At 37.8% G+C, this 27,844-nt stretch overlaps 1 protein-coding gene across 9 annotated transcripts in view; it reads left to right on the top strand.

The window, feature by feature from the left end:
- tacc2 (transforming, acidic coiled-coil containing protein 2) overlaps positions 1–27,844 on the top strand; it is a 64,948-nt gene that overhangs the window by 27,934 nt on the left and 9,170 nt on the right. For 4 of the 9 annotated variants that reach the window (XM_082154757.1, XM_082154760.1, XM_082154758.1 and 1 more), the window contains 11 exons: positions 1,104–1,361; positions 16,785–16,912; positions 17,731–19,150; positions 20,992–21,052; positions 21,218–21,413; positions 22,399–22,448; positions 22,585–22,694; positions 23,275–23,425; positions 24,002–24,136; positions 25,999–26,091; positions 26,869–26,928. In XM_082154757.1, the coding sequence (XP_082010883.1) occupies positions 1,104–1,361; positions 16,785–16,912; positions 17,731–19,150; positions 20,992–21,052; positions 21,218–21,413; positions 22,399–22,448; positions 22,585–22,694; positions 23,275–23,425; positions 24,002–24,136; positions 25,999–26,091; positions 26,869–26,928 (2,662 nt within the window). The remainder of the gene's footprint in view (positions 1–1,103; positions 1,362–16,784; positions 16,913–17,730; positions 19,151–20,991; positions 21,053–21,217; positions 21,414–22,398; positions 22,449–22,584; positions 22,695–23,274; positions 23,426–24,001; positions 24,137–25,998; positions 26,092–26,868; positions 26,929–27,844) is intronic. The other 5 variants (XM_082154762.1, XM_082154763.1, XM_082154761.1 and 2 more) reach the window with 4 other exon arrangements.

Raw genomic sequence — 27,844 nt, forward strand, 5'->3', positions numbered from 1 at the left:
ATATAACGTTATGTGATTTATTATTGTATGAACAATTATACAATGTAAATATACAAGTATGAATCAATCAGTGGTCTTGGGGTCGGTAAGATTTAAAAAATGTTTTTTAAACATCTTATGCTCACCAAGGCTGCATTTAAAAAAAAACTAGAAATACAGTAAAAATAGTAATATTGTCAAATATTATTCCAGCTTAAAATAACTGTTTTCTATTTTATTATGTTTTAAAATGTAACTTATCCCCAATGATGACACAGCTGAATTTTCAGTTGCCATTACTCGAGTCTTTAGTGTCACACTGAATGAAACCTTGATATATTTTTTCTAGGATTATTTGATGAATAGAAAGTTCATCAAGATAAAGATATTCAAATAAACAGATTTGAAATAGAAACATTTTGTATCATTAAAAATGTCTTTACTATTACTTTTGATTAAATTAATGCATCTTTATTTAATAAAAGTACTAATTTCTTAAAAAAAAAACTTAAAAAAAAACTGATCCCAAACTTTTTGTAGATTTAATTTTATTATTTATTTTTTGTTGTTCGAATTTTGTTACATTTTTGGAGTCATTGTTTAAAAATTCTGAAATTTTAATAACAATAATAATATATAATATAATTAATATATATATATATATATATATATATATGAAGAGTTCAGATGCAAATGCCTCTAAGTGCCATCTGAAATTTTCTTCTAGAATGATCATTTTTATCAAGCTTGTATATTTAAGTTCAGTAATTTCATTTAAATGGCAATGCAAATGACCTATTAATTGCCATTTAAGTGAAATTACTGAACTTAAATATACAAGCTTGATAAATATATATATATGTATATACTGTGTATATATATATATATATATATATACTGTATATATATATATATGTGAAGAGTTCACATATGTATATGTATGTGTATATATATATATATATATATATATATATATATGTATATATATGTATATATGTGTGCGTGATGTGAGATCAGATTCTAATTGCTGCTATTATACTATAATAATGGTTTTTACATGAACCATTTTATAGGTGACACTGCTTCTCTCCTTACCCTACCCTGTGTGCGTGTGTGTTGTTCAGGCCCCCTCTGATAAAAGCTGCTGAGAGGAGTGAGCCTGTGCCCTCTCCCTCATCACCCCCACCACAGCACAGCCTTGCTCCTGCCCTCCCTGCCCACCTGCTGCAGGACACAGTCGAGTTCCCCACACCACCCCCTACCCCTCCGGACAGGGCTGCCCCTGAGCCTCAGACCCTTCCTCCTGCTACTTCTGATGTACCTGAGACTCCCCCTCTGCCTCCTCAAATCCAACAGCTTCAGCACTCTGAACCTTCAGCAAGGTAGGATATAATAATTTACCCAGTGTGCTGTTTAACAGTATACTTTTCTTCTTTAAATGATTGTTAGAATGCCACAATTTCAGAGAGTGTTGAGCATTTCACTCAAATTCAGTTTCTGTTATTTTTGCTTCGTGTTTATTGTAAAGTACCTTCATGGTTTGAGACAATGAGGACAAATGTTTTTACCAGTTACAGTATTCCCTTCCTGTTTGGGCATGACTATTCACGTTTGGTGAGAAGTTATGAACATTGATTTAGATTAATCTGACTTTTAAGATCAGTAACGTCACTTTACGCCTGGAGGACTTTGTTGATTGTGCTGATAATAATAGCAGTGATGATCCTGAGGGATTTGTGCCACACACGGGATGTACAGTATGTACAGTACTGTACACTGAGTAGTACCTCGCGCTGCGTTTCCCCTGTGTCTGTATTCATTTTATGTAGCACCCAGAAAGGAATTTACCATAAAGACTATTGGCACCAGGCTTTTTATGCATCTTCACTGCACTGTGTATGCAGAATACAGTGGTTTCAAAAACGATTTGGACACTTTTGTCACAATTAAATTGTATTGAAGTTATTACAGTAGTAAACAAAATGTAAAACCAAGTGGCTTCTAGACCTTAGGACTAAATTCACTTGTAGACATATTTACTGTTAACCAACTGCCCTCAAGGTGATTTTTAGTGGATGAAGTCACTTCCCCTCAAGTTTACACAGATGTCTTAGCAGAGTAAATACAGGTGTAGTTCAGCACATATGATACATGGATAAGTTCCACTAACATTTGAAAGTCAGAAAGTGTTCAAATACTAGTTGACAGGTTCGAAGAACTAGCTTTAAAATCATAAGATCCCATCGTCACTTCGGAGCGTCTCCAAAGCCACGCCTCCTCCAAAACACATGAACGCGTATAGCAGGGAGCAAACAAAAGCATCACAAGAGACGGCGTTAAACTACCTCATGTCTCACGCACATAACATTACAGCAATAATGAACAAAAAACAACTTAGAGCACTGACTTGTACCACCTGACTGCTGCAGATTCATTTCGCCATTGATGGTATTGGGTTTCCATCTCTTCCAAATTGTGTCGTGAACGCAGCATAAGCTTGTTGTTTTTGTTCAGGAGGAACTGTAAAAGGTGGCTGTTTTGGTTGCGGTGCTCAGTGATTTTGAATAGCATGAAACGCGCTGATGACGTGTGACGTCTGCTTGAGCAGGGTGTGCGGAGGTATGGAAATAGACATGTTGACAAGCAGGTAGGACATTGTATCGTTGCATTTGGACCGAATTCATTGACTGGACGAACATTTTATGGTCTTACGCCTTCCACAGACGATATATATATACATATAAATACATTTTGACCACTTAATTTAGTGATTGCAATCAGGGTGTGAAAAGACTTTCAACCAGCATAACAAAAAATGTTTCTGGATAAATCACCTCTCCTGTCTTTAATTTTGAGGAGAATATCTATTATTTTAGTACCTAAAAAAAATATTTTTAAACTGAAATGTTTTGCTTGAAAAGGGTGCTTATTTGCCACATTTTTATTTTAATGCAATGACATTCATAAAATGTACAGCTTGGCTTAAGTGTCCAAATACTTTTTGGGGCCAGTGTATTTATGCCATAATTTCATTCTAACATATGCATAAAAATCTGTTGCTTTAAGATACAGTTGTTGCAATTAAGTGCTTTGCTACTATTGTAGGTGACTCATTTCCATTTGTGTACATTGTTGTAAAAGTTTATACATCTATCTGAAACTATGCAGTGTTTGGATAAAGAGCAGGATGACTCAGCCACGTTGACAGGCGATGAGCTCAGCTTGCATTTCTTTTATCAGACAGCAGAGGGCGATCATGTATGTGCATGTGTTTCTTTCTGCACTGGACCTGAGCTCTGCTGCCCACTGCAGCACAGTTTGAAAAACACACATCAGAACAGGCATATAGCGTGCCGTTTTGATATAAACTGTTCTACACTGTAACTATGGCAAATGTACACCTTTGTATCTTATCTACCCATAAAGGAAACAGAATACATATTACTACTAACATGCACCCTTTAGCGATATATAAGGCACAGAGGTGGACCTTCGAGTGGCAAGCTATTGTATCAATATTTGTAATTTTTTTTACAGTGTACAGTTCGATCAAATGACCTGTCTAATTCACACTTGACCCCTGGTGAATCAAACTGTTAAAATAAAACAGATCTATGTTATATAAAGAGAGTGTAAATATGCACAAACAAAGAACCTGGTTTTCACACTTCTCCGCACTGAGAACCAAATCTTAAAATCATATGTATAAAAAATAAAAGCAGCATTTGCATAATGAGATTTCTTTCAGAAGTCCCCCACCATCCAGCCACATTGAAACTGGTGTCCTGAGGCGCCAGCTTGATGCATCTCAACATAAAACTTCCATTAGGGGAATGAAACTGCTACCAAGGGCATTCCTCCTTTATCTTTTCAGCCTTTTCTCTTTCTATCTCCTTGGAAGGGCATTTGTAGTATGTATGATTTAGTGTATGTGTTTCCAGTATTTAAACACACAGTAGTTCTGGTTTGTAAGACATGTTCAGGTAAACATTTACACATTTGTCATGGCAAAATGTAGCTCAATATATCACACTCAATATAGTTCAATATATCAAGCTTAATATATTCAATATATTACACTGGTGGCAGATTTAAGGGTTTGAGAGTCAAATATGAATATTTTTCCCAGACCAAAAATATATAACTGAATTTGCTCTCTTTACTCCTGTACTATACTTGATGCTATAAATAAGTTCAACCTAGATACTAAAAGCCCATGTTATGAATCTTTAAAAAAAAAAACTGCCTTTGCAATATCTTTCAGTGGCTGCACCACTTAAAAATTTAATTTTCAATTTCCTGTGACTGAGCATAGGATGAACTTGTGAGTACACACTACAGACTCTCTCTGTATGACAGCATTGCTGTAAATGTCTTTCATTGTAAAATAATGAGTAATTTAATGCCATTCTGTCTTCTAGTTGACAAGTCTTTAAAAACCCCTCTGCTGTTGCTGTAATTTATCATCTACTTGGCTGTATTTTCTTTCCATCATTCTTGCTCTTGAAAATCAGAGCGAGAGAAAAGTAGCCCCTGGTTTCTGCTGAGATGAAAACAAATGCTGCATATAAAAGACGCTGTTGAACACCTTCAAGCCATTCGCACCAGTTTGTTCCCTGGTGAAGGTTTTTGCTTTCTGTGATCATTTTATATTTTTTGAAAATGTTTTGGTAGTGGTTTGTCATGCAGTGGATTTGAAGAGAATGCCATTTACCTTGTTACCTGTACCTGATATTTGAATATACTTTTTTTTTTTTTTAAATAACATCAAATAATGCAGAAATACATAAAAATAAATAGATCTTAATGACTTTTGAATTTTACTTGTTACTATAATTTGTTGTTTGACACACTGTTGGACAGTCTTTCTTTAGAAAAAGAAATGCTTTATGCACTCTTTAATCTCTTATTTTATAATATTTGTTTTATTTTTTGTACAGTTGATTTATTTCTTCCTTTTTTCCTTGAAGAGTCACTGCCCACCTTTTTCTTCTTTCTCTTCAGAAAAAAGGCCCCAAGCTCAGAGTTTCAGGTTCATCTTAATTTTGCTAATAATTGTTTCTTCAGAGGTTCATAATCATGTCGTATACAAACACAGGAGGACAACAAAGCTTCGGTTAACTTTGGGGCATGAAACCCTTCCCTACTCTGTGTCCAGTCCTCAGGCTCTATAAGTGAATGGGCAGATCTGTTCGAAAATCTCTTTGTTCTGCTTTCTCATGAGTGAACAATAGATTTGTAATCCTCATGTTTCAGATCCCCCCACCAATGTCCCAATTTCCCACAACTGCCACTGTCTCATGCTGTAAATCAATATGGATTAGCTCGACCTGTATGAATTGCTGCTACTCCCCTTCAGGCTGATAAACTCTTTTCTCTGAGTTGTCTCTCATTTTCATGCTCATTGTCGTTTTCGTTCTCATTTCATTTTCCAGATCACACCAACAATCCCTTTCACAACATATCAATTGAATTTGTGAATGTATCTGTTTGAGAACATCAGGACTGATGGCTGCTTTCTGTCATTACCCGTTCCTTTTCTCAGATCGGGGTCGATAAATCATGACTTTGACCTGAGCAAATAGAAAGATCTGAAACCTTTGAGAGAGCAGTAGTAAATCAAGTCTGTTGTACATGCAGTTAATTTATGCTTTATGATTTTATTGGATGTTGCTATTAGATACATACTCTGTTGAATTTTTGATAGGCAAGTATTTTTTAATATGTTTCATTTACCCCATCAGAACCCATTTGACAAACATTTTCAAGCTTTCAAGCTTTAACCCTCACAAAGTAGAAATGCACTTTGTAGACATGTCATGGTTTTCGAGAATCTGTTGAATTCCTTGAATGTTTATGTACAGAAGTAATGTAACATTTTTAATGTGTGATGCATGTTATCATGCTGAAATTTTATTTATACTGTAATTAATTTTCATCAGATGATTAAAAATCAGGAAGAATGAAACAAATACATCTGTATTAAAGCGATAGTTCTCCCAAAAATGAAATTTCTGTCATCAGTTATGCCGTTCAAAACATGTATTACTTTCTTTCTTCTGTGGAACAGAAGATGATGTCTTAAGAAATGCCACAGTGTTTTGTGACTGATACTTTGAAAGTCAATGGGCTCCCAAGTTGTTTGGACCCAACATTATTTTAAATATCTTCTTTTATGTTCCAGAGAAGAAATACAGTCATACAGGTTTGGAAGACCCTAAAGAGACCCTCAGGGTTAAGTTTATGATCCAATTAAGTTTCTTTAGAGAAATCTACTTTGACAGGGGATGGATAGTAATGTGATTTAAGGGAATCACGAAATAATAGGAACACAGACAAACAGAGAAAGGTGTTGCATAACAAAAGACAGGAGTGACCACATGCCTCTGTGTCTTTCTGTGTCTCATTGTGTGAAAAAGAGACTGTGTATTTTGGCTTTGCATGGGGTCGGCTATTGTTTGCGTTCACTGTGCTGATCGGCCACAAGAGAGCTCAGATCGACAGGGAAAAGCTGCTCATCTTTTAAAGCACTCCGTTCCCTGGGGAGGTATAGCGAGAGAGAGAGAGAGTTAGAGTGGGAGGGGTTATGGAGGAAAGCAGCAGCCACTTTGCCAAACGCCACAACAATCCAATGAGAAGACGGAGTTGCTAGAGAGCAGGAGCATCGCTTATACCCTCCGTTCTCTCTAGCTCACTCGTCTTTGCATCCTTCCACATCTCTACCCATAAGGCTTAGCAGTTCTGTTCTATTGTTGTCAAGGATACACCGAGAGATACAGCCTCCCCCTGATGCAATGTAGACAGGGACGGAGAAGGAGTCAGAGAGAGCGAAAGGAAGTGATGCTGAGGGCTGAGTGTGGGTCACTCGTATGCCCCTGATGCCATCTGCTCCGGCTCTACTGCAGCGAAGAAGCGCGAGTCTGTCGCCAGCCCAAGGGCCCTCAGGACGAGAGACGTGGAGGAACAGGAGGCGCAGGTTGGGGGGAGGAGGAGACGGGTGCCAGTGGAGATCATATAGCAGAGGATGGGAGCAGTGGAGTCCGCTGAGAACGGACAGCCCCTCTGTCCATCTCAGGAGCGTCCCGAGAGCATGTGAGTAAGAACCAGAGGAGAAGAGAAGGGGGTTCTTGATGACCTCATTGTCGTCGCTGGTGTTGTTGTTGTTGTTCTAGTACCTGGTTTGCTCACCTGGTTTGAGTCTCAGTTGAATGCATGTGAGTATTCTTTCAGCTTGTGAAAGAGAAGAAAAATAACCATTCAGAAATATTTGTCAGAGAAACGCCAATCACAAAGGAGGAGGGGATTGTTTTCGTGATGTCACAATAGGACATGCAGTTTATTTACATTTGCCGTTTGATGGTGGTAGTAAGGCTCTGATGTATGTGTTTCTACATATTGATGTGTGCGTTCCAGTCTGGCGGGCTTTGCAGACGTCTAGATGGGGGAGTAATGGCTGTATAATAAGCTTAATAAGGGAGAGATGTGTGTTTTTGTGGGGGATGGAGGCTAATGCTGCACCACCGAGAGAATGAGAGAGATGGTGCTGAAATAGAACACTGAAATGTGTTGGAGAAAAGGGGGTGGGGAAAGAGAGAGAGAGCGAGAGAGAGAGAGAGAGAGAGAGAGAGGGGGGCTATTTATGTTGTAGACATTCAGAAGAGCAGAATGGCAGTGACCATGAAAAATATACAATTTTGTGTAGGTGGAGCGGGTTGTTGGTTTGTGGTAAAAGCTTGCTGTAAATCTAGGAATAATGCACTCAAAAATGAACATTCTGTCATCGTTTACAAAAACACATTTCTTTCTTTCTTTTGTGGAACATAAAACAAGATTTAGATTTAGATTAGATTTAGTAGATTGTCTAAGCTGCTCTTTTCCATAAAATGAAAGTAAATGTTGACCACAGCTGTCAAACAAGTTTTTCAAGGCCAAATTGAAAAAAACTAGTGACAATAATTACTTAAATTTCAGTCTGCCTACATAAAGCCTTCATTTCGCTTTAGTATAGACTTTTAAAAAATTATATGGACTATAGTGTTATGATGCTTTTATTGTGCTTTTTCAGTCCTTTTTGTAGCTTGACAGCCTCTGGTCCCCATCCACTTTTATTGTACGGAAAAGAGTTCAGGTATTCTGTTCATTTTGTGTCCCAAAGAAGAAATTACATAAGGTTTAGAACAACATTAGGGTGAGTAAATTGTGAGACAAATTTAATTTGTAAAGCAAACTACTCCTTTAAAAGTGTATATAAACCAAATGTGTCTTTTGTTTATAAAGCATATTGTTATAAGACATTATACTACATTTTATCCTCATCCCTTTGGCCACAATGGTTATTTTATTGTTGAAACTGACCCAGCCTGGAATTAGTTGCTCTAGGCAACACAGCTGGGGATGATGAGAAAGTTTGAACCTGCTCTGATGTCTGTGCTGTGAGTACAAGTATTGTAGCACCTACAGTGCTGCTCATTCAGCCATGACTAACAGATTTTAGCGTTTAAAGTTGCTTATGCAACCCCCTTTTGAGAATTCTTACATAACAGTACCTGCATAGTTTATATGGTAGTTTGAACCTCAACTCTAAAAGCTTTATATTAGATTTATCATTTAATTCACTTACCAGTAGCTCATCAGGAGTGCAATCTGATGGAAAAACAAGCATGAGTTTGAAGGTCATTTATAAAATCTTACATTCATAATTGGAAATTTATATAGTATATTATTATTATTTATATATTAAAAACAATAAAACTGGATATAAATAATAAATCTGAAAGTTTAGTGCTTATACACTAGAGTCAAATGTTTTACAGTTAAAATGTTTTTGAAATAAGGGTTTTGTGCTGACCAAGGGTGCATTTATAATACTTTTATAATAAAAGTATATAATAATTATATAGTATATAATACAAAATATAATGCATTTATAATACAGTAGTATTGTGAAATATTACAATTTAAAAACTGTTTTCTATTTTTATTATTTCTATTGTTGTAATATAAATATTGTAAGTAATATTCCTGTGATGCAAAGCTGAATTTTCAGCAGTCACACTGAAGCCATACCATGAGCTCTGACATTCAGTTCTCCTGGGAAACATGTAGACTGCAGGAGATTTCATGCACTGCTAAGCATTCAACTCTGAAGGTTGAAACCATGTGACCTGCACTTTCTTTCACGAACAGGATAAAAGCTCAAGTAGCTTGCTTTAACTTTTCTATGCACAACTGTTTGACTGGCACACACTGTACCTGTTTGGGCATGTAATGTACTATTGGCCAACCACCTCTTCTGGGACTTCCTAGTTATCTGGAGTGTGCTGTTGTGTAAGGATCATTTTGTCATCCATGCAGTATCATGCATGTTAAAATGGGGCTGTCACAAGGGCATCCGGCGATCATGTATCCTTCTCTTCCAACAGTATGTGATATCACCATGTGTCCATTAGAAATTCACCCTGTAATTTGATGGCCTAGTGTCAAAATGAGCAACATGTGGTGATTCAGCTTTGAGACGTCCCATTTGGTGATGCGTATGACCAGTACTATCTCTCCCTGTATCTCACCACTCCTTAAACCCTGAAATAAGCTTAGTGCTGCTGGAGATCTAGCACACATAAAATATTGAGAATATGCCTGAATTATTTGATAGTTCTGGTGGTGAAAGCTGGTACATCACTGCATCCCACTGAGGAACCTTGGTCCTGTAGTTTTTATGAACTGTTTCATGGTACTGCACGATTCCTGACTTGAAATATGAATCATAATTAATATCTAATATAGTCTTTGTTTGCATGATTTAAAGGGATAGTTCACCCAAAAATGAAAATTGTCATCATTAACTCTCCCTCGAGTTGTTCAAAACCTGAATGAAATTCTTTCTTCTGCTAAACACAATGGAACTATGGAATATGGAAGTCAATGGGGCCCATCAACTGTTTGGTTACCCATATTCTTTAAAATATTTTATTTGTGTTAAAGGACAAGTTCGGTATTTTACACTTAAAGCCCTGTTTTCAGATAGTTTCTGATGAAATACAATGGTTAAGATTGAAATTTGGACAAATGCTGCTGTCCCGAGAATTTTAGGTTTTTGTGGTAGCACCCCCCACCTATACAACGGTTGCATAGGTGCACTGGAAAAATCGTTCGTTTACAAAGACGTGAAACTCACCGAGTGGTCAGGGGTGTTCACTGATATGCTCACACAAAAATCGCTGCAAAAGATGCTTTCAAACAGGTGTTTTACCATTCGTTGTAAAACTGTGGACCTATTTTTCCAAACGCCTCACACCCGTACTTTCTTCCGTTGAGAGCTTGAATAATAGACACTCCAGCCCAGTTGGTGGTGATAATGCACCTTTGCCAATTGCAAGCAAACCACTGGCATTTCATTGAACACACAGAAGAAGCAGAAGAAGAAGCGGCGGAGTAATACCGTAAAGGTGCTGCGGTCTCACAGCACGTCCTATACAAGTCAATGGAGTTGGACAAAAACTACGATAAAACCTGTTGGAAAGCATCTTTTGCAGCGATTTTTGTGTGAGCATATCAGTGAACACCCCTGACCACTCGGTGAGTTTCACGTCTTTGTAAACGAAAGTTTAATGCGTTTTAGGAAGGATTATTCCAGTGCACCTATGCAGCCATTGTTAAGGTGGGGGGTGCTAACACAAAAACCTAAAATTCTTGGGACAGCAGCATTTGTCCAAAGTTCAATCTTAACCATTGTATTTCATCAGAAACGATCTGAAAACAGGGCTTTAAGTGTAAAATACCGAACTTGTCCTTTAAGAAGAAGAAAGAAATTCATATAGGTTTGAAACAACTTGAGGGTGAGTAAATGATGACATCATTTTAATTTATAGGTACCTTTAAGCATCATATCTCATTTGGAACTGAATCAATGATTTATCAAGACTGAGAGAGTAACTGAAAATTGAGCTGCCAGGGATTATGACTCTAATGCCTGTATTAAATCGCTATGATTAAACTGCTTAATCAGTTCATATAGTAATGAATAAAGTTTTTTATAAAATCTAGGTGTTAAACTGCCAAAGAAAGGAGTGATCTACGCGTAAAACACTGTGATAGCCATTGGTAATGCATGTAATGCATGTAAAGTACTCTGTCCATCACTGTGTATTATATGAAATGTTTGGTTGGCCCTCACTTAACACAAGAAAGCTCAATCATCAATAGCTGGACACACTCCTTCCTATTTAACTACACTCTTAGCACCTAGTAGATCTGAATACAATCTAAGATAAAGTAAATACATACTGTATGATGTTCCTCAAACTAAAACAGAGTTTGGCAAAACTGCTTTTAGTTACAGTGGTCCAACTTCATGGAATGAGTTGCAAAATCAGCTAAAACTGCAGGTTTTTATTTCACATACTGAATTCAAGTCCTACCTAAATCAAAATTATCAACGTTTGCGATAGTTTTAAAATGTGATTTTCTGTTTTTATTTTTAATATTCATGTGCATCCCTGTCTGTTTGTTGTTGTCTGTTAAAGTGTATCCTCTATGTGCTGCCTTCTTGGCCAGGGCTCACTTGTAAAAGAGATTGTAATCTCAATGTGATTTTTCCCCCTGGTAAAATAAAGGTAAAATAAAATAATTGTGAGATATGTAGATATACATTCCTGACTTTGAAAGAAAATATATTGAAGTTTACTGAAGGGACTTCTAAGGGTTGGAAGCAGCAGGGCCTATGTTCAGCATGTATACACCAGCACACAGTGACAGTGTGCTAGTATTCTATTTGGAGCACAGCCAGTCTCTTAATTTGTCTCCCTCTTTTGGTCAACCTGTGTCAATACCTCAATCTCTAGTACATTTTGTACCCTCTGGTATAAAAATGAGCACATCACAACCTTTTTTAACCAGTTGCCTAGATTATTTTCTTTTCTTCCCAAGATCATTTTAATTATGGTTACGTTTATAATGTGGATTTTAGATGCACATAATATGATTTAATGCAGGTCTATTGTTAGTGATGTGTTAATATCTTTTAGCAGTTGTGTCTGTAGAGCAATTTCTTGATCACTCTCCTCTCTGTCACACTATAGCTGTCCTTTCATTCAGGTTTGCTTTGTTTGAACAGCATTGTGGGTTGTCGTGCTCACAGCAGTGTCTGTTGCTGAACCCAGCAGTGCTGTTCTGTGCCAGACAAGCCTGACTGTCTCCAAGCAGACAAACTCACTCACTGAAATGACTTGCCTCTTCTGTCTGTAAGGGCCTCTTCTGTTTAGCTTTTCATATTATATTCAAACCTAATGGTTATTGCAGATGTTTACCTGTTTAGTAGATATTTGGTCCTGAAGATTTGCAGATTTTGATTATTTTAACTTACTGTATTTACTGTTCTCCTGTCTGAGTGGCTTTAATAAAAATGTTCAACAATATATATATATACATATATACACTGTATGTATTAATACTGTGTGTGTGTATGTGTATATATGAAGAGTTCAGATGCAAAAGCCTCTAAGTGCCATCTGAAATTTTCTTCTAGAATTATAATTTTTATAAAGCTTGTATATTTAAGTTAAGTAATTTTACTTAAATGACAATTAATAGGTAATTTGCATTGCCATTTAAGTGAAATTATTGAACTTAAATATACGAGCTTGATAAAAATTATCATTCTAGAAGAAAATTTCAAATGACACTTAGAGGCTTTTGCATCTGAACTCTTCATATATGTGTGTGTGTGTGTGTGTGTGTATATATATATATATATATATATATATATATATATATGTGTATATATATATATATATATATATATATATATATATATATATATGTATGTATGTGTGTGTGTGTGTGTGTGTGTGTGTGTGTGTGTGTGTGTGTGTGTGTGTGTGTGTGTGTGTGTATTTATTCATTTTCCCCCCCATCATCTAGAGGAGAGTTTCAAGTAGGATGTGGAAAACCCTTTTTTTTAAAAGCCACTAGAGGAACATAAGTTTGATGAGACAGTGCTCCATATAATTCCCCCCAGCAGACGTTTCAGAAATAAATCAGTGTTTTATTTTCCCATACCAGGAAATAAATGGATTTTATGTGCTCTTATAGACTTCCTGTGCATGTGTGGATCTATGCGAAAGAGAAGGAAATTGGAGGCTTTGTCCAGGATTCCATTTTATGGAAGTTGCCAGTGTGCGCGTTGTCTAGCACATGGGAGCATATGTCTAGAGAGCACTGTCACCATGGCAACAGTGTGCTTGCCAGATATGTCTTGTGGAAACATCACTACATGGGCTGAAATGCTCATTAACTGATAATTATCTCATCGAATGTCATTAACACACTGAAAGCTGCAAAATTAGACAGGAAGACTTTTAAAATGCACTCCATCTGTCTTTTAATGATATTGAATGTAATATTAATGATATTATCTTTGAATACAAATCTCTATAATAATCTAAACTTTACATTGCAACACTTAGAGCATTACACATTGCAATCATTTTGGGTTTGATCTGTACTTAGAGATGAATATTAAAGGGGTCCTAATATGCCCTTTTACGAAGTCTTGATTTTGTTTTTGGGGTGTACTAGCTTATGTTTTCATGCTTGATTGTTTAAAAAAAAATATATATATATATTTTTCACATATTTTACATTATTACAGCACCTCTCTCCCCAGTCTCGGAGGTGCCGTTTATTTCCTGTTTCGATGAAGCCTCTCCTTCCGAAATATGAAATGTGCTGTGATTGGTTAGCTTGCCCAGTGTGTTGTGATTGGCAGCGCTTAGCCCGTGTTTGGGAAATGTCACTCTCCTTACTATTACTGCAAGCTCTACTCACATGTAAATACTAAGGATGGCATCAATTTCAAACCAATTCAAGCCTGATTCAGACTTAAGAATGTTAACAGACAAGAGGATTGTCCAGAACGGATTTCACAGGACGTTTCAGAGTGGTATTTTTTTTCTTCTTTTTTTTTTCTTATACATTTTAGATACAATGTTATACACCATTTAATCATAATACTTGTCGGAAAACTATGGTAATACAAACAGTAATCGATCAACGAAGCATGGTTAATTTTCCTAAGGGGCGGTGAAGAGTCTTACAAAAGCGAGAGCTTACAAAAGCTACAGTAAACAATATATCAATACTGTAATATTAGTTAGCAGGCTAGCGGAGGCAAAGCTTTGCCCTTCGTTTACATCATAGCTATCATAGTTACAACATAAAACTTATCATTGGAACTGTTAATAGAAAACGCAACTAGAAATAATAAGACATACTTATAAGTTGTGATCCACAAACAACAGATTGTTCCGACAAAGTGAGAACTGCTCCATTTCAAGAGAAGCTTTTGTGTGTAGCCTGCATTGTGGTTCTGGAAGTGTAAAAGGTGTAGCACACAGATAAACGTGGGGGTTTTAATGTTCAGGAACAGTGTTTAAAATTGAAATGAAATGAAGTTCATCAGCCTTAGGAAGGTCAAACAAATGAGTTTTGGAAACAGGGTGGGAAAAAACAGTGTCTCTTTGACGACAACACTGTCTTCTCTAATGCTGCTCAACCAGGCCTCGACCCCTTTTTTTTTTTTGCGTATTCCGTGGTCGGAGATGATTTAAATGAGTAACATTATGACTTCACAAGATCCGGAAAAAAACGCGTTGTAGTCCAAATGAGTAGTTCGTTGTAGTTCTTGGATGTATGTTTGAGCATTAAATTATATGACCAGCATGTACGTGTCATCATCTTTTGTTGACATTGTGTTTCTTGATCAGGTCAGGTAAAGGGAATGAGTTCTTTACAGTCATTCTTCTGAGGTCATGAAGAGTAAATCTCTTATTTTGCTAATAAACTGCTGGATGCGTATCATTAGAATTTGGATCCAAATGTCACATTAGAGGGCATATGTGGTCTAATATTTGGCATGTGTTGTAATTTAAATTGACTCTAAAATTATTGTGAAGATGGACTGTGAAAATATGATTTGGCATCATGGAAGAACACTACCATTTTGACATGCTCAAATGTGATTCATGTTTGTAAGTATGCACTGGTTCTTGTCAGATGCAGAATCACTCCAACTGAAAAGAAAGAAAATTCTCTAGGCTAGTTTATGCTGATTTGCTGCTGGTCTACATTGTCTTGCTGGTTAAGATCTCTGATTATTAGCATCCCATGGACCAGCATCCAAAACACGTGTTGGTCTTTTCAGCAGGGAATGGGTGTGTTCACTGCACTGAAGTAAAGGCGTCAATACATTCATCAGTGTTTGATGCAGTGAAACTGAGTGTATGACTGCAGCCAAAGTCTTTGCTGTGGATACTAATAATTAGTACAGACAGAAACCAATCGAGAAACCCCCAGTTTTTCCTCTCTCTGAGTGTCTAATACACTTTACAGTAACTACAGTAATTACAGAAGAGTAGGAGAGACTGACTGAGAATTTCAGCTCGGGTAGTAGAAAGAAAGAAACAGAAATTAGGAATAATGAAAAATGATCAGGATATAGTAAAAAAAAAAATCTTTATACTACAGGAACCATAGTGAGAAGTCTGCTTCTCTCCTAAACGTGGGGGAGGGAGAACATGTCTTAGGATCTTAGAGAGAGAGAGAGAGAGAGAGAGAGAGAGAGAGAGAGAGAGAAAGAGCGAGTCAGCCAGCCAAGTAGTGAGTCTGCAAGTGGCGAGTATCTGCAACGGGTTTCATTTGGATAAAGCCCACCTTCAGCAAGATACCGGAGAGAGAGAACATATACGATATTTAAAAAAAAAGGGAGGGAAGGGTAAAAGGGAGAAGGGAACATAGCACACAAAGCCATAGAACCGTGATGCGCCAGATTTTCGGAATCTGCATTAGGTATGAGGAACGTGTGAGAGTGACCGTGAGCCTGTGATCGGTGGCAGATATGGCAGTGAGCGCGTGGCAGGCTCTGTCTCCGCTGCAGTGGGCTCGCTGGGGCTGGGACACGCTGCTGGGAGGGACATCCGGAGAGGATGAGGCAGACCCAGCCCTAGGGCTCCTCCGGCGCCTCAGCTGGACCTCCAGACACGATTACATGATCCACGGCAGGCAGAGGTGAGCGTGGGGTAACAGCAGGGAGAGGACAGGGACTACTGCGGTGAGACTGGGTGGGGGTCTGCACATCTGTCTGAGGCTGCGCCTTTGTTGCCGTATTTGGACTATTGATTTATTTATACCGATGTGTTCCCCTATGCCATCACATACTATGTCAGTTTTGTGTATTATACACTGATGCCAAGACCAAAAACGTTCACAAACCGACATTTTGTTGCATCGACTAAATAAGCAATCATTGGTCTTTACTGACATGGCAATAAAATGTGTTAATTTGAAAATAACACCTTCACTGTGAAACTTAGTAGGTTAAAATCAAATAATGAGTGAATATAGTGAATGAGAGAGAAAATGGACACCATGGCTGAGTGTAATTTGTGTTTGAGCTGCTGTTATTGGTCTCCAAGCTTCACGTTCAGATTTCCATCTGTAATAATCCACCAGGGCCTACTAGACATATGCTGAGGCAAGCGTTTGTTTACAAGGTTTGGCACACAATGATTGATTGTTTAATACACTGTAGGTGTATCTGAATGTATTTGATCCTGTAATGTAAGTGTAAGCTGTGATACGTTGCCTCGTAAATGGATGTTGCTTGTTTGCTGTATCAGTGCTGGATTGGATATGCAGCTTCTTTGTATGGAAACAAAACAGACCTGATGTTTATACTTCAATGAGATTATTAAATCAACTCTTAATTCAATATATTCAGAATCTCTTCTATCTCGTTGTCTCTTGTGTAGGAGCTCAGACTCAGACGGAGCGTTCGAAACCCCTGAGTCCACCACCCCTGTGAAGTCTGCTTCCCCACCACTGCCCCCAACAGAAAACCCCTGCACCAGCTCAGAGGCATTGTCCCCAGAACACACAGGTACGTTTAAGATCTTCATTCCATCACAATTCACACTACAATGATCTCATGTCGAGTCAAATAGTTTTATTTGTTGTCTGAATAGCTTCAGCAGGGTTTACTAGGCATTGAAATGCTTAAGGCAAGGCTTAGATTGTAGGACATTGAAAATGTAGTTTGTTTCTTGTTTTGAACAAATTTTGTCGTTTTTGTATATAAATTAAAAAGGAAAGTATTAATTAGCAGAGAGTGTAGAGCAAAATAATAAATGATTCTTAACTTGGAACCCAAGAAATGTTATGGAAAACACAGAAGATTATCTAAGTAACTATAGCTAGAAATATAAACTAGATCTAGAATATTTTATATGCTAATTGTTGGTGTCAGTTTGTGCTTTTTTGGAAACAAAGAGATGGAGGTCCAATTAAATTTTTTATTCTATATTCATTGCTTCAATTCAGTTTATTTTTCCCAGTGTTTTCATGTTTTTTTTCTTGCTCAGATTTATTTTCCAAAAAATTTTTTAAATCAAGAAACAAAATGCCTTTTTTACCTCCATTAATCTCTGACTTGGAGGACTGTAGTCTTTGTTATCAAGCACTGCACTCGTACTCCCTCTAATGGAAATGCAGTGTATTGCTGTTAAAGGTATTTAAAAAAAAAGAAGATAAATAAGAAAAGAAAAACTAACAAGCAAACTTCTTTTGTATTCTATACTTCTGCATTCTTCATCTCTTTAACTTAAAATAATGTCATTACATCTGTGAGTACTATTCTGTGATGTGTTTCAAATCTATTTTTAAAAATGTATAGTAACATGTCATTCTCCATCTTCACAGCTTCCACTGCTGACATCTCTGCCAGTGAAGCTCAAGACCCAGTACTTCAACCTGCCAGTCGCTCTCAATCTATAGTCTTTGATGAGGACAAACCAATAGCTGCTAGCGGTGCCTACAACCTAGAGCACTTAATCGCTAATGACCCCTTGCCAGAATCAAATTTTGGGTCTGGACCATCAAGCCGAGCGCCTCTCACCCGCTCTCTAAGCCTACAGTCTGGTGAGTTAGAGAGCCCAGGAGACAAATCCTCAGGAGGAACCTCCGACAAACCCATTCACCCACAAACAGAGTCCTTCAGCATAGGAACAGAGAGCGCTCCGGGAACCCTTCGTAGAGTGAAGAAGCCCCGTCCAGGTTCACTAAAGAAGAAGCCTCTTTCCAGGCAGAACTCAAACCCAGAGCGTTCCTCTCCTAAAACTGTGTCCTCTAGCAGCACACCAGAAGAGAAAAAGAGAGGGAAACCCCAACCCGAAAGCCCTTTGCAAACCCAAGAGAGGCCTAGTTCTTCTCCCAGCCCTAGTCCTAGTCCTGCTGGTACCCTACGGAGAAACAGAATAAAGTCTCGAGTTGAGAGTCCTCCACCTTTGGCTGAGGAGATCACTACCGCCTCAATATTAACTCAAATCCAGCCGGAGCTTCCTATTCCAGTACCTGAGGCTCCCACTGTCCCAGACGAGGAGTCTCCTATCCCTCCCAGTGCCTCCTACAAATGGGATCCGGACAACTTTGAGAACATTGACCCATTCCGTACAGGAGGCAGTAAAGTGGCCAACTCGCCGGTCTTAGGCAGGAAAGCTGACTTTACATTGGTTTCAGGCACCCCTGTTGCTGTAGAGGAGCCCTGTGCCCCTTCCCCTGCTAAAGAGCAACCCTTAAACATTGAGGAACAACCAATCGCCAAGCGTCAACCAGTCAGACTGGAGTTTGACTATTCAGAAGACAGTGGAGAGGCGTCGCGCAGTGCTCCTCCTCCCAAAATCCTGGGCAAGAAACCAGGTGCCAAGATGCCCATCCGAAAGCCAAAACTGGGGATTAAGAAGGCCCCTCCTCCCCAGAAAGAACAGCTAGACAATTCACCTGTTCCAGCACTTTCAAATGACAATGATGATATCCCAATTCCCAAGGCGTCATATAACTTTGACCCCAGCAAGTGGGATGACCCTAACTTTAATCCATTTTCTTCAAGCAGTGGTGTCCCGAACTCTCCTCATCTGAATAAAGGATCCTACAGCTTTGATCCTGACTCCTTTGATGATTCAATCGATCCCTTCAAATCATCTAACAATATAGGGAACCCCCCAACGAAAGCTGCCTCTTTTGACCAGTCCAACAATGAGAATGACAATGAGAATGATAACATTGAGTTAGAGGATCACAACCAGAACAAACCTGCCAAAATCAAAAAGAAGCCTCTTAAATCGTAAGTCTGCACTTATAATGAATCCATTTTCATTTCAAGTCATAATGTGTGCCATTCATCCAGTGTAGACCAGTAAATCTGAGTACATTTTCTTGTGTATATTTCTGAACATGTGTGTATGTGAGTGGAGTGGGTGTTAGTAGTACTTGTTGTTTGTCAGCCTCTGTCACATGTCTGTCTGTTGATCTCATGTATCACAGGAAGTCCAGCAATGTCTCTTCTCTGTGTTGTTTCGTGTAAGTAGAGAGATGTAGGAAAATCAACATCAGTAATAATATAGATTAACATAAAATGTCATTTTAACATGTTTTAACTCATGAGTTCACCATCAATTGTTTTAATCATTCATTTCGATACATATGACTGATTTCACATCATTCTTAGTCAGTTCTTCCTCTGCTCCATGCCTGATATTATCCAATGAGAACGTGTTGCCATCTAGTGGACCCCCCCAATAAGTGCAGTCGATTCCAGGAACATGGGCCGAGGACAAGTTCTGATGTGCACTTAATCTAGAAAACATTGTCTGATTTTGCTTACAATGTACACATGATCTGATTTGAGCTTTGTTGACTACACTTCTTCCAATGAATTAGATGTGAAGGTTGACATCTCTTAATCTCTGAACGAATTCCAGATAGAGACTCAATTCAGAGATCTTCCCTCCTTAGTAGTGGTTAACACACTGGTGAATAATAAACATTGCAAGTTTTATTACGTGTAAGTAGAAACTGTGACCTGAAAAGTTGACAAGTGAATCTGTTTGCGCTCTTGAACGAGACATTCTTTTCTTGTGTAAGACCCCCTGCACACCCTGATTCATTAATGCAGATATTTGGGAGCAGTTTTAAGTTTCAGATTAATTCATCTAATATATATTGCTCAGCTGCAGACTTTCCCTCCGTAGTTCTTACACAATTCAAGGTTGTTTTCAACTTTGTTTTTCAACACAGATGTCTTTTCAGATTTTACAGGAGGAGTTTCAACAATACTGCTGAAATTAAATATTTACATCACACTTACACTATGAAATGTGAACAAGGTCAACAACAGCAATATAATAGGATCTGATATGAGTCTGTTATGTTGTTATATTTGTCATATTCTTAGGCCATTGAGCAATTTATCAGGGGCAACAGGGATTAATATTATCTGTGAATGTGTTAAGGCAGAGTATCTATTTTTGTATATATTTCCTAATTCGAAAGCACACATTTTTACTGCATAATCATCACGCTTCTGCAAGAAATATTTCCAATTCATCACTAATAGGTGTATGTCTTCAGCTAATTTCCTGCCATGGTTCAATTTGTGTGTAGAAAAAAAACATGGCATAAAAATTGCATTATAGCAAAAGAGAACGTTTACTGTTAAAAACACAATTCACAATTTAAAATAAAAAATAAAATAACTGCACAATATAACATTCATATACAACACTAATAGAAGAGTAAATCATAATGTAAGCCCTGAATAATCCATTTCATTGTGAACTGGTAAGATCTTAACTGATGAGATTTAATCCTTAATAATAAGCACCATCATTTACTGGTTGAATTACAGTATACTTGCATTGTCAAAAAGTTTTCTAAAACATTTATCAGAACAACACAACAGGTATGTATTATTTAACTAAACTTTTACTCAATAGAACATTATCTGTACAGTATCTGTCAAAAAAGTGACCCCAGTGGTGTGCACACAGTTTGGTTTTTAAAATATTTATATTCTGATTGGTTGGACAGCACACAGTAAATGGACACATGAAAAATGATGTCTTTTATTCCAAATTTATATTTTAATAACTAACAACATAACTTCTGTCTTGTTTTCTTAAACAGTAGTACTTTTAGAGTGAAGAAGTCTCCAAAGAGGACTCAGATTACCGAGCCATCTACACAAGTAAGTTAAGACATGAGCGCACATTCACCTACAGGACACTCACACAGTCATACAGTCTGAAGATTATCTGTTTCTTTTTTTTGCTGTCACCTCATATCATAACAGTGTTGTCCTGTGTGTTCTCCACTCTCGCCCTCCACTTCACACACACATCATCACCTGCAGGAGCACTCGCCCGATGCCAATCCTGACCCTTCACAAGATCACGCCACAGATGAGGAGAAACTGGCTTCCTCCACCAATCAGAAATGGACTAGACATGATGTAGAGGTGGAGCTGACCTCTGACCTCCAAGACTTCCCTCAGCCAACAGACTTCACAGCTTTTGTCAACGAGAACAGTTTGCCTGCACCGAGTGACGGTGAGAGAGGGGAAGAGTCACTACTTTATTTCTAATCATGAGTCAAGAATTGTGTCCATGGTCCTACATTACTTTACATAGATATTTTTGAAGAGTAAGAATGAGACTGTCAGTACAGTACTGATTTCAAAACAATATCTGAGTAAATCTCACAAAACCAGTCAAGTTTGTTATTTTAGATTTGATCAATTATATGATGTTATTATTATATTATTGTTATTATATTTTATCAATTATATTAAGTTTATTATTATCAATTATATTATGCTCAAAGTTTTTTTTGTGTAGTGACATCCCAATTCTACACACACACACACACACACACACACACACACACACACACACACACACACACACACACACACACACAGAGTATATTTATAATGTGAATTATTAGAAAAATAATGCACATCCGAGGTGTTAATGTGGCCACGACACAAACATTTTAGATACTTTTAATACAGTAATATTGCAGTAATTACAATTTAATAAGAATTAACGTTGAAAATGTCTGGATGCATTTTACTAATGAGAATCTGGTGGGAAAATGTTTTCAATTTCAAAAACAATGTCAAAATGCAAAATAATAAAAATGAAGATTTTTATAAAAATTTCAAAAGTATTTATTTTCTTTTGATTTTGGGGTAAAATGTTTTTGTGATATTCACCCATCAGATTATTTTCCACGTGATCCAAGTTTGGCTGGAACCCCAAATGACCACACACTGACCCGTTTTATTAGCCTTTGACCTACAGGGAACCATCTGGGCCCTGAGGCACTCTGCCTGAATATAACTGGGTCGTTGGTACAGTAGCAGATTAATTATAGTGCCACTCTCATGTTGGTTCTGTCAGTCTGTTAACTGATGATCAACATAGAAAGAATATTCTTTGGAAGCCTTATATTATTTTCAATTCCTAATATAACCTTTATAAAACATTTAACCTGTTTTATATCACTCATTTTTCGGTGTCTTCTCTGCAGTTACAGACTATGAGATTGAATACATGGAAAAGATTGGCACCTCTGCACCTGTGAGTATCTACCTGACCTATAGATGTACTAAACTTAAGGCAGTTGCCAAAGAAACAAGTGTGTCACAAACACCAAACTAATGTTAGATTACAGACCTTTGTATTTATGTGAGTGCATATATGTATTTATTTACAGCCTCTCTCAGTGAAGAAACCATCACTTTATCTGAAACTGGACTCCGTGACAGACAGTCCAAAGAAGACCCCCAACATGCACGATTCAGAGCCCAACTCCCCCTGCACCGGGTAAACTAAACGCACGAACACACACAGACACACACACACTTTGGGTTTTCATGTTTTATGGGAACATTCTGTTGACATAATTATTTTTATACAGTACAAAGTGTATATTCTATTCCCTAACATTTCCCCAAAAACCTACCAATCACAGAAAACTCTGCATTTTCAGAAAACAACACTTAATGATTTATCTGCTGTTTTCCTCATTGGGACAAAAAAATTACTTGAATAGGCATAGTTTTCTTTTCTGTGTTGACATATTTTCTTTTCAAACAGGAAGTCAGCATCTGCTGTTAGATGACAACTGCATCATTTTGTTGACAAAAAGTCACAGCCATTTAGTCTATTATTGAGCAACTGCTATAGAGATTATTTTCATGGCATATATTTATTAATATCTATCTCTGTTTTTTGCTAAAGGTGAAGTTTGTCAGTTTTTTACAAGTGCACTTTCATATAGATGGCCTCAGAGCCATCATCCATAAACTGAGAGCCACAAAACTCAATTCTCATGGGGTGAGAACAATGTATCCTCTTTGACTGTATTTCATGTGTTTAATTGTATTGGTCTGACACTTTACAGGAGCTTTGAGGAGATGGAGGCTCAGATTTCGCAGGGGAAATCACCTGTGCTTCCACCTCGTGGCGCTCGTGACCCCATGGCCTCAGAGAAAAGCAGAAAGAGGGACAGTCAGTCTCAGAGTCGAACGCAGAGCAACGAGAGAGATGGAGTGGTAAGTGTAAACCAACCAAGCACTGAAAGATAGAATCAGCACCTTCAAGAGTGTGTTTATTTCATTAGTTCAGATAATTTGTTTTATTACAATCAAAATGCATGAATTACACCACAAATGTGTGAAGATGGGTTTATTTTTATTTTGTTACTTTTCAGTCTTAAAGGGACAGTGCATCCTATATAAAGAAATAAACCAATTCTTACATTATTTACTCAACCTCGTTTCCAAACTCATTATTTTTTCAGTAGAACACAAAAGGAGACAATGTGAAGAATGTACACTGTCCTCTTTTCTATATAATCATTTGTTTTCCATTTAGAACAATAGTAAATAACTTTTTATTTTTGTGTGAACTATCCCTTTAAGATAACATTATTTTGCTAAGCATGTAGCTTATTTTATTGAGGATCTCCCCACCGGAATCAGTACTGCAGATTGTTTATTCATAGGCTTCATAAACCCATCATAGATGTGTTATGATGCACTAGGCTAACTACAAGCTTGCAATGCCTCACTGACACCCAGGCACCTCCTACTCCTCTTGTCCCTCTTCTGCTCTCACTCCCAATGCAGTCCCCCATCCAGGGCCCCATGGACCCCTCAGATCTGCCCCTCTTAGACAGGCTGTCTGATTCACCCACCCCTCTCAGCTACCTGGAGCCCGATCTGGCAGAGACCAACCCCACTGCCTTCGCTCAAAAACTGCAGGTGTGTAGAGAGAAGCCTACCTGCCCACTACCTCTTCTTCCCCGGACCTTTGCTTCTATGTGTGTGTGTGAGTGTGTGTGTCTTCACTCAGCTTTGTTTCACTGTGTTTGTTTGTCCCTCCAGTTTTTCATGTACCTTGTCTGCCCCTAGTGCTGGGGTCAGGAGTTGTTAAAGGAATAGTTCAACCAAAAATTCATGTTTATTCATCCTCATGTTGTTCCAAACCTGTATTACTTAGGCCCTGTTTACACCTGGTATTAAAATGCGTTTTGGTCGATCGGATCACAAGTGGACGACGCTAAATACAGGTGTAAACGGGGTCTAAAACTTTTTTAGCTTGTCCACTTTCGACCACTTCCAGAGGTAGGTCGCATTCGACCGGATCGCTTTCATAGTGTAAACGCTCATGTGGTCGAATGTGTTCGAATAGCCACAAAAGACCGTCAGCTACTCCGCCTACTGACCTAATGCGTAAATATTACGGGAAGCGCGCTAGCCAGGCGGATTTAAAATTTGTTGGCTGGAGACCCAAGTTTGGTTTGAAGATGAAAAACGTACCAAGCACAAAATATTCTCTCACCATTCCTGATTTCTAACACTCACTCATGGCGTTCGGCGTGGTCTTGCGGCTGTCAGCACAGAAACGAAAGCTGCAGCTCTCAGTGTGTTAAATTGCGTGAGCTTATTTTTCCATTAGATTAAAAGATCTAAATAAGGCCATACATTTACCCACCCATAGACCCTCCCCTCAAAGAAATCAGGACAGAAGTGGTTGAAAGTGGACAAAAGAGACGAAACACCTGGTGTAAACGGGTATGCGTCTCCCTCGTCTACTTGTAATCCGATCGACCAAAACGCATCTTAATAACAGGTGTAAACAGGACCTTACTTTCTTATGTAAATGGGAACTGGGGCTGTTAAGCTCCAAAATGATAAAAATGGACCATAAAGTACACTACTGTTCAAAACTTTGGGTCAGTATGATTTTTATTTTTATTATATTTTCAATTACTTTTATTCAGCAAAGATGCTTTCAATTTATAAAAAGTGACAGTAAAGACTTTTACATCATTACACAAAATATTCTATTTTATAATTGCTTTATTTAAACTTGCCATTCATCAAAAAAAAGTATCATGGTTTCAACAAAAATACTATACAAGAATATAATAATAATATAAGAAGAAGAAATGTTTGTTGAACACCAAATCAGATTCTGATTTAGAATGATTTCTGAAGGATTATGTGACACTGAATGACTGCTGACTATTCAGTTTTTCCATCACAGGAACAAATTAAATTTTAAATATATAAAAATAGAAAATATTTATTTTAAATTGTATAAATATTTCACAATATTACTGTTTTTACTGTATTTTTTGGTCAAATAAACGCTGCCTTGGTGAGCATAAGAGACTTTCAAAAACATAAAAAAAATACTTACTGACCAAATATTTGAATGGTAGCTTCAAGTCTTCTAAAGTATAGACTACCCTTTTGTTGCTGTTATGTTTTTTGTTTATGCCGGTTGAAGCCTCTGGTCCCCATTCACTATTATTATATGGAAGTGAGCAGCTCTTTAGACATTCTGCTGACTAGCTTTTGTGTTTATTTTGGGTGAACTATCCCTTTAAAAATACACACTTGAAATAAACTTGGAAAGGATGAATGGATCTCACCACATTCACAGTAAAATGTGTATGAGTGTCTGTGTGTACGTACAGTATATGTATGTTTTCCCCCTTCAGGTTTAGTATTTGAGTGAGGCTAGTACAACTCTAACCCCTCTTCTCCTCCTTACCCTTGCCCCCACTCCATGGGTCACTCCCCCTTTCCTCCCCTCACCCTCCCTTGTGGCCCAGGAGGAGCTGGTGCTCGCAGCCCTGAGGATAGAGGCTCTACAGGTAGCCAAAAGCATCTCTCAGAGCCCTACTTTGTCCACTGTGTCCCCTCAGGTACTGCGCTGAACCAGCCCGCACCTGTGTGTGTGAGCGCGTGTGTGTGTGCAAGCACGTGTGTGTGTGTGTGTATGCAATATACTCCCTGAACTGAGCCCCCTGACTGCACCCTTGGGTATGAGTGTGAGTACCTACCCATAAACTACCTCACCATACTGTGGACGTGACATCTCACCCCCCCCCCCCGGTTTTCTAACCCCAGCTCCTGTCCCTCGATTGGTGCTCCTTTTTCCCAATCCAGCACCCTTTTGCACAAAAAGAGGTGTGTTTCTCCCAGGGCTTTGTGACAATCCTGCATGTTCGCCTGGACAGGAGATCCATAGAAACAAAGGTCAATGTGACTTGGAAATTAATGCTGTATTTAAACTATGTATTATTACTTCAAATATGAATGATTTCTAGATTTCATCATTTTTATGCTCTTCCTAAGCAAAACATTGTAAGCTGAATTCCTTGTCACATTCATGCTGGTTCCTGGTTTCGATTGTTACTAATTTACACTAACTCATTGGAATACAATGGGCATACGGATCACCTGTATGCCTGGTCTGAGGCCGCTGGCGTGGCTTCACATAAAGCTTAGCTCAGATCTGCTTTCAGTCATGTTGGATGAGCGACTGTCACCACAGTCTCAGCATTTGTACAGGAAATGGAATGAACAGACTAATCTGGTATACACAAACATGCACACATACATACATACTACAACCCCTAACACGACGCCTTATATTCTTCCCGCTCCATTCTCATGATGTTGTCTTGCACGCTTCACAGTCTCGCCTCAAGAAGCCCAGCTCACGCCGCTGGAATCTCAACGGTTCCCACATGGCTAAAGTAAGAAGGACAGAAAACAATCCCTCTAAAAGTCTAACTAGGTCTAGTCCGTATATTCTAATCCCATTGTCCCTGTACCACCATTAGACTTAACCACCATTAGTCAGAAAAATAGGTCTACAGACAGAAAGCATCTCATCCTTCTCCTGTCCTCTCTGTTCACTACAAAAATCATTTTCTTGGTCAGTATTTTTGTTGTTTTATCTAAATATTATTAAAACCAAATACCCTGTTTTAAGTGTGTTTAGATTTTTTTCCTGCAAAAAACTGATTAAGAATTTTTGTATATACACTACTTTTATTCAGCAACTATGCATTGAATTGATTAAATGTGACAGTAAAACTTTTACATTGTTACAAATTTATATTTGTAAAATAAATTTGGTGCTTTTGAAATTTCTGTTCATCACAGAATCCTGAAAAAATTGTTTTCCACAAATATATTAAGCAACACTTAATATTTTCAACATTGAAAATAATAAGAAATGTGAGCAGCAAATCTGCATTTTTGAAAGGATTTCTGAAGGATCGTGTGAGACAAGGAATGGCTGCTGAAAATTCAGCTTTGCCATCAAAGGAATAAATTAAAAATGTAAATATATTAAAGTAGACAACAGTTATTTTAAATTGTAATCACATTTCATAATATTACCGTTTTACTATATTTTAATCAAATGAATGCAGCCTTGTTGAGCATCATTTTAAAACATTAAACAACTTTGACCAAACAGTAGTGTACAAACCAAGATATCATGAGTGTGCTGCTCTTGCCCATTCAGAGTTCTTTTTTTTTTTTAAAAGGAACAGCAAAATCTAACCTCAAATTAGAATCTAAAAAAGTCAGTCACCCACATATTAAAAACACATCAACTCTAACTCATTTTCCAGACACATTTAAAATGACTCTCCAGTATCC

Source organism: Leuciscus leuciscus (assembly GCF_965113295.1).
Source record: "Leuciscus leuciscus genome assembly, chromosome: 22".
NCBI classification, from domain to species: domain Eukaryota; kingdom Metazoa; phylum Chordata; class Actinopteri; order Cypriniformes; family Leuciscidae; genus Leuciscus; species Leuciscus leuciscus.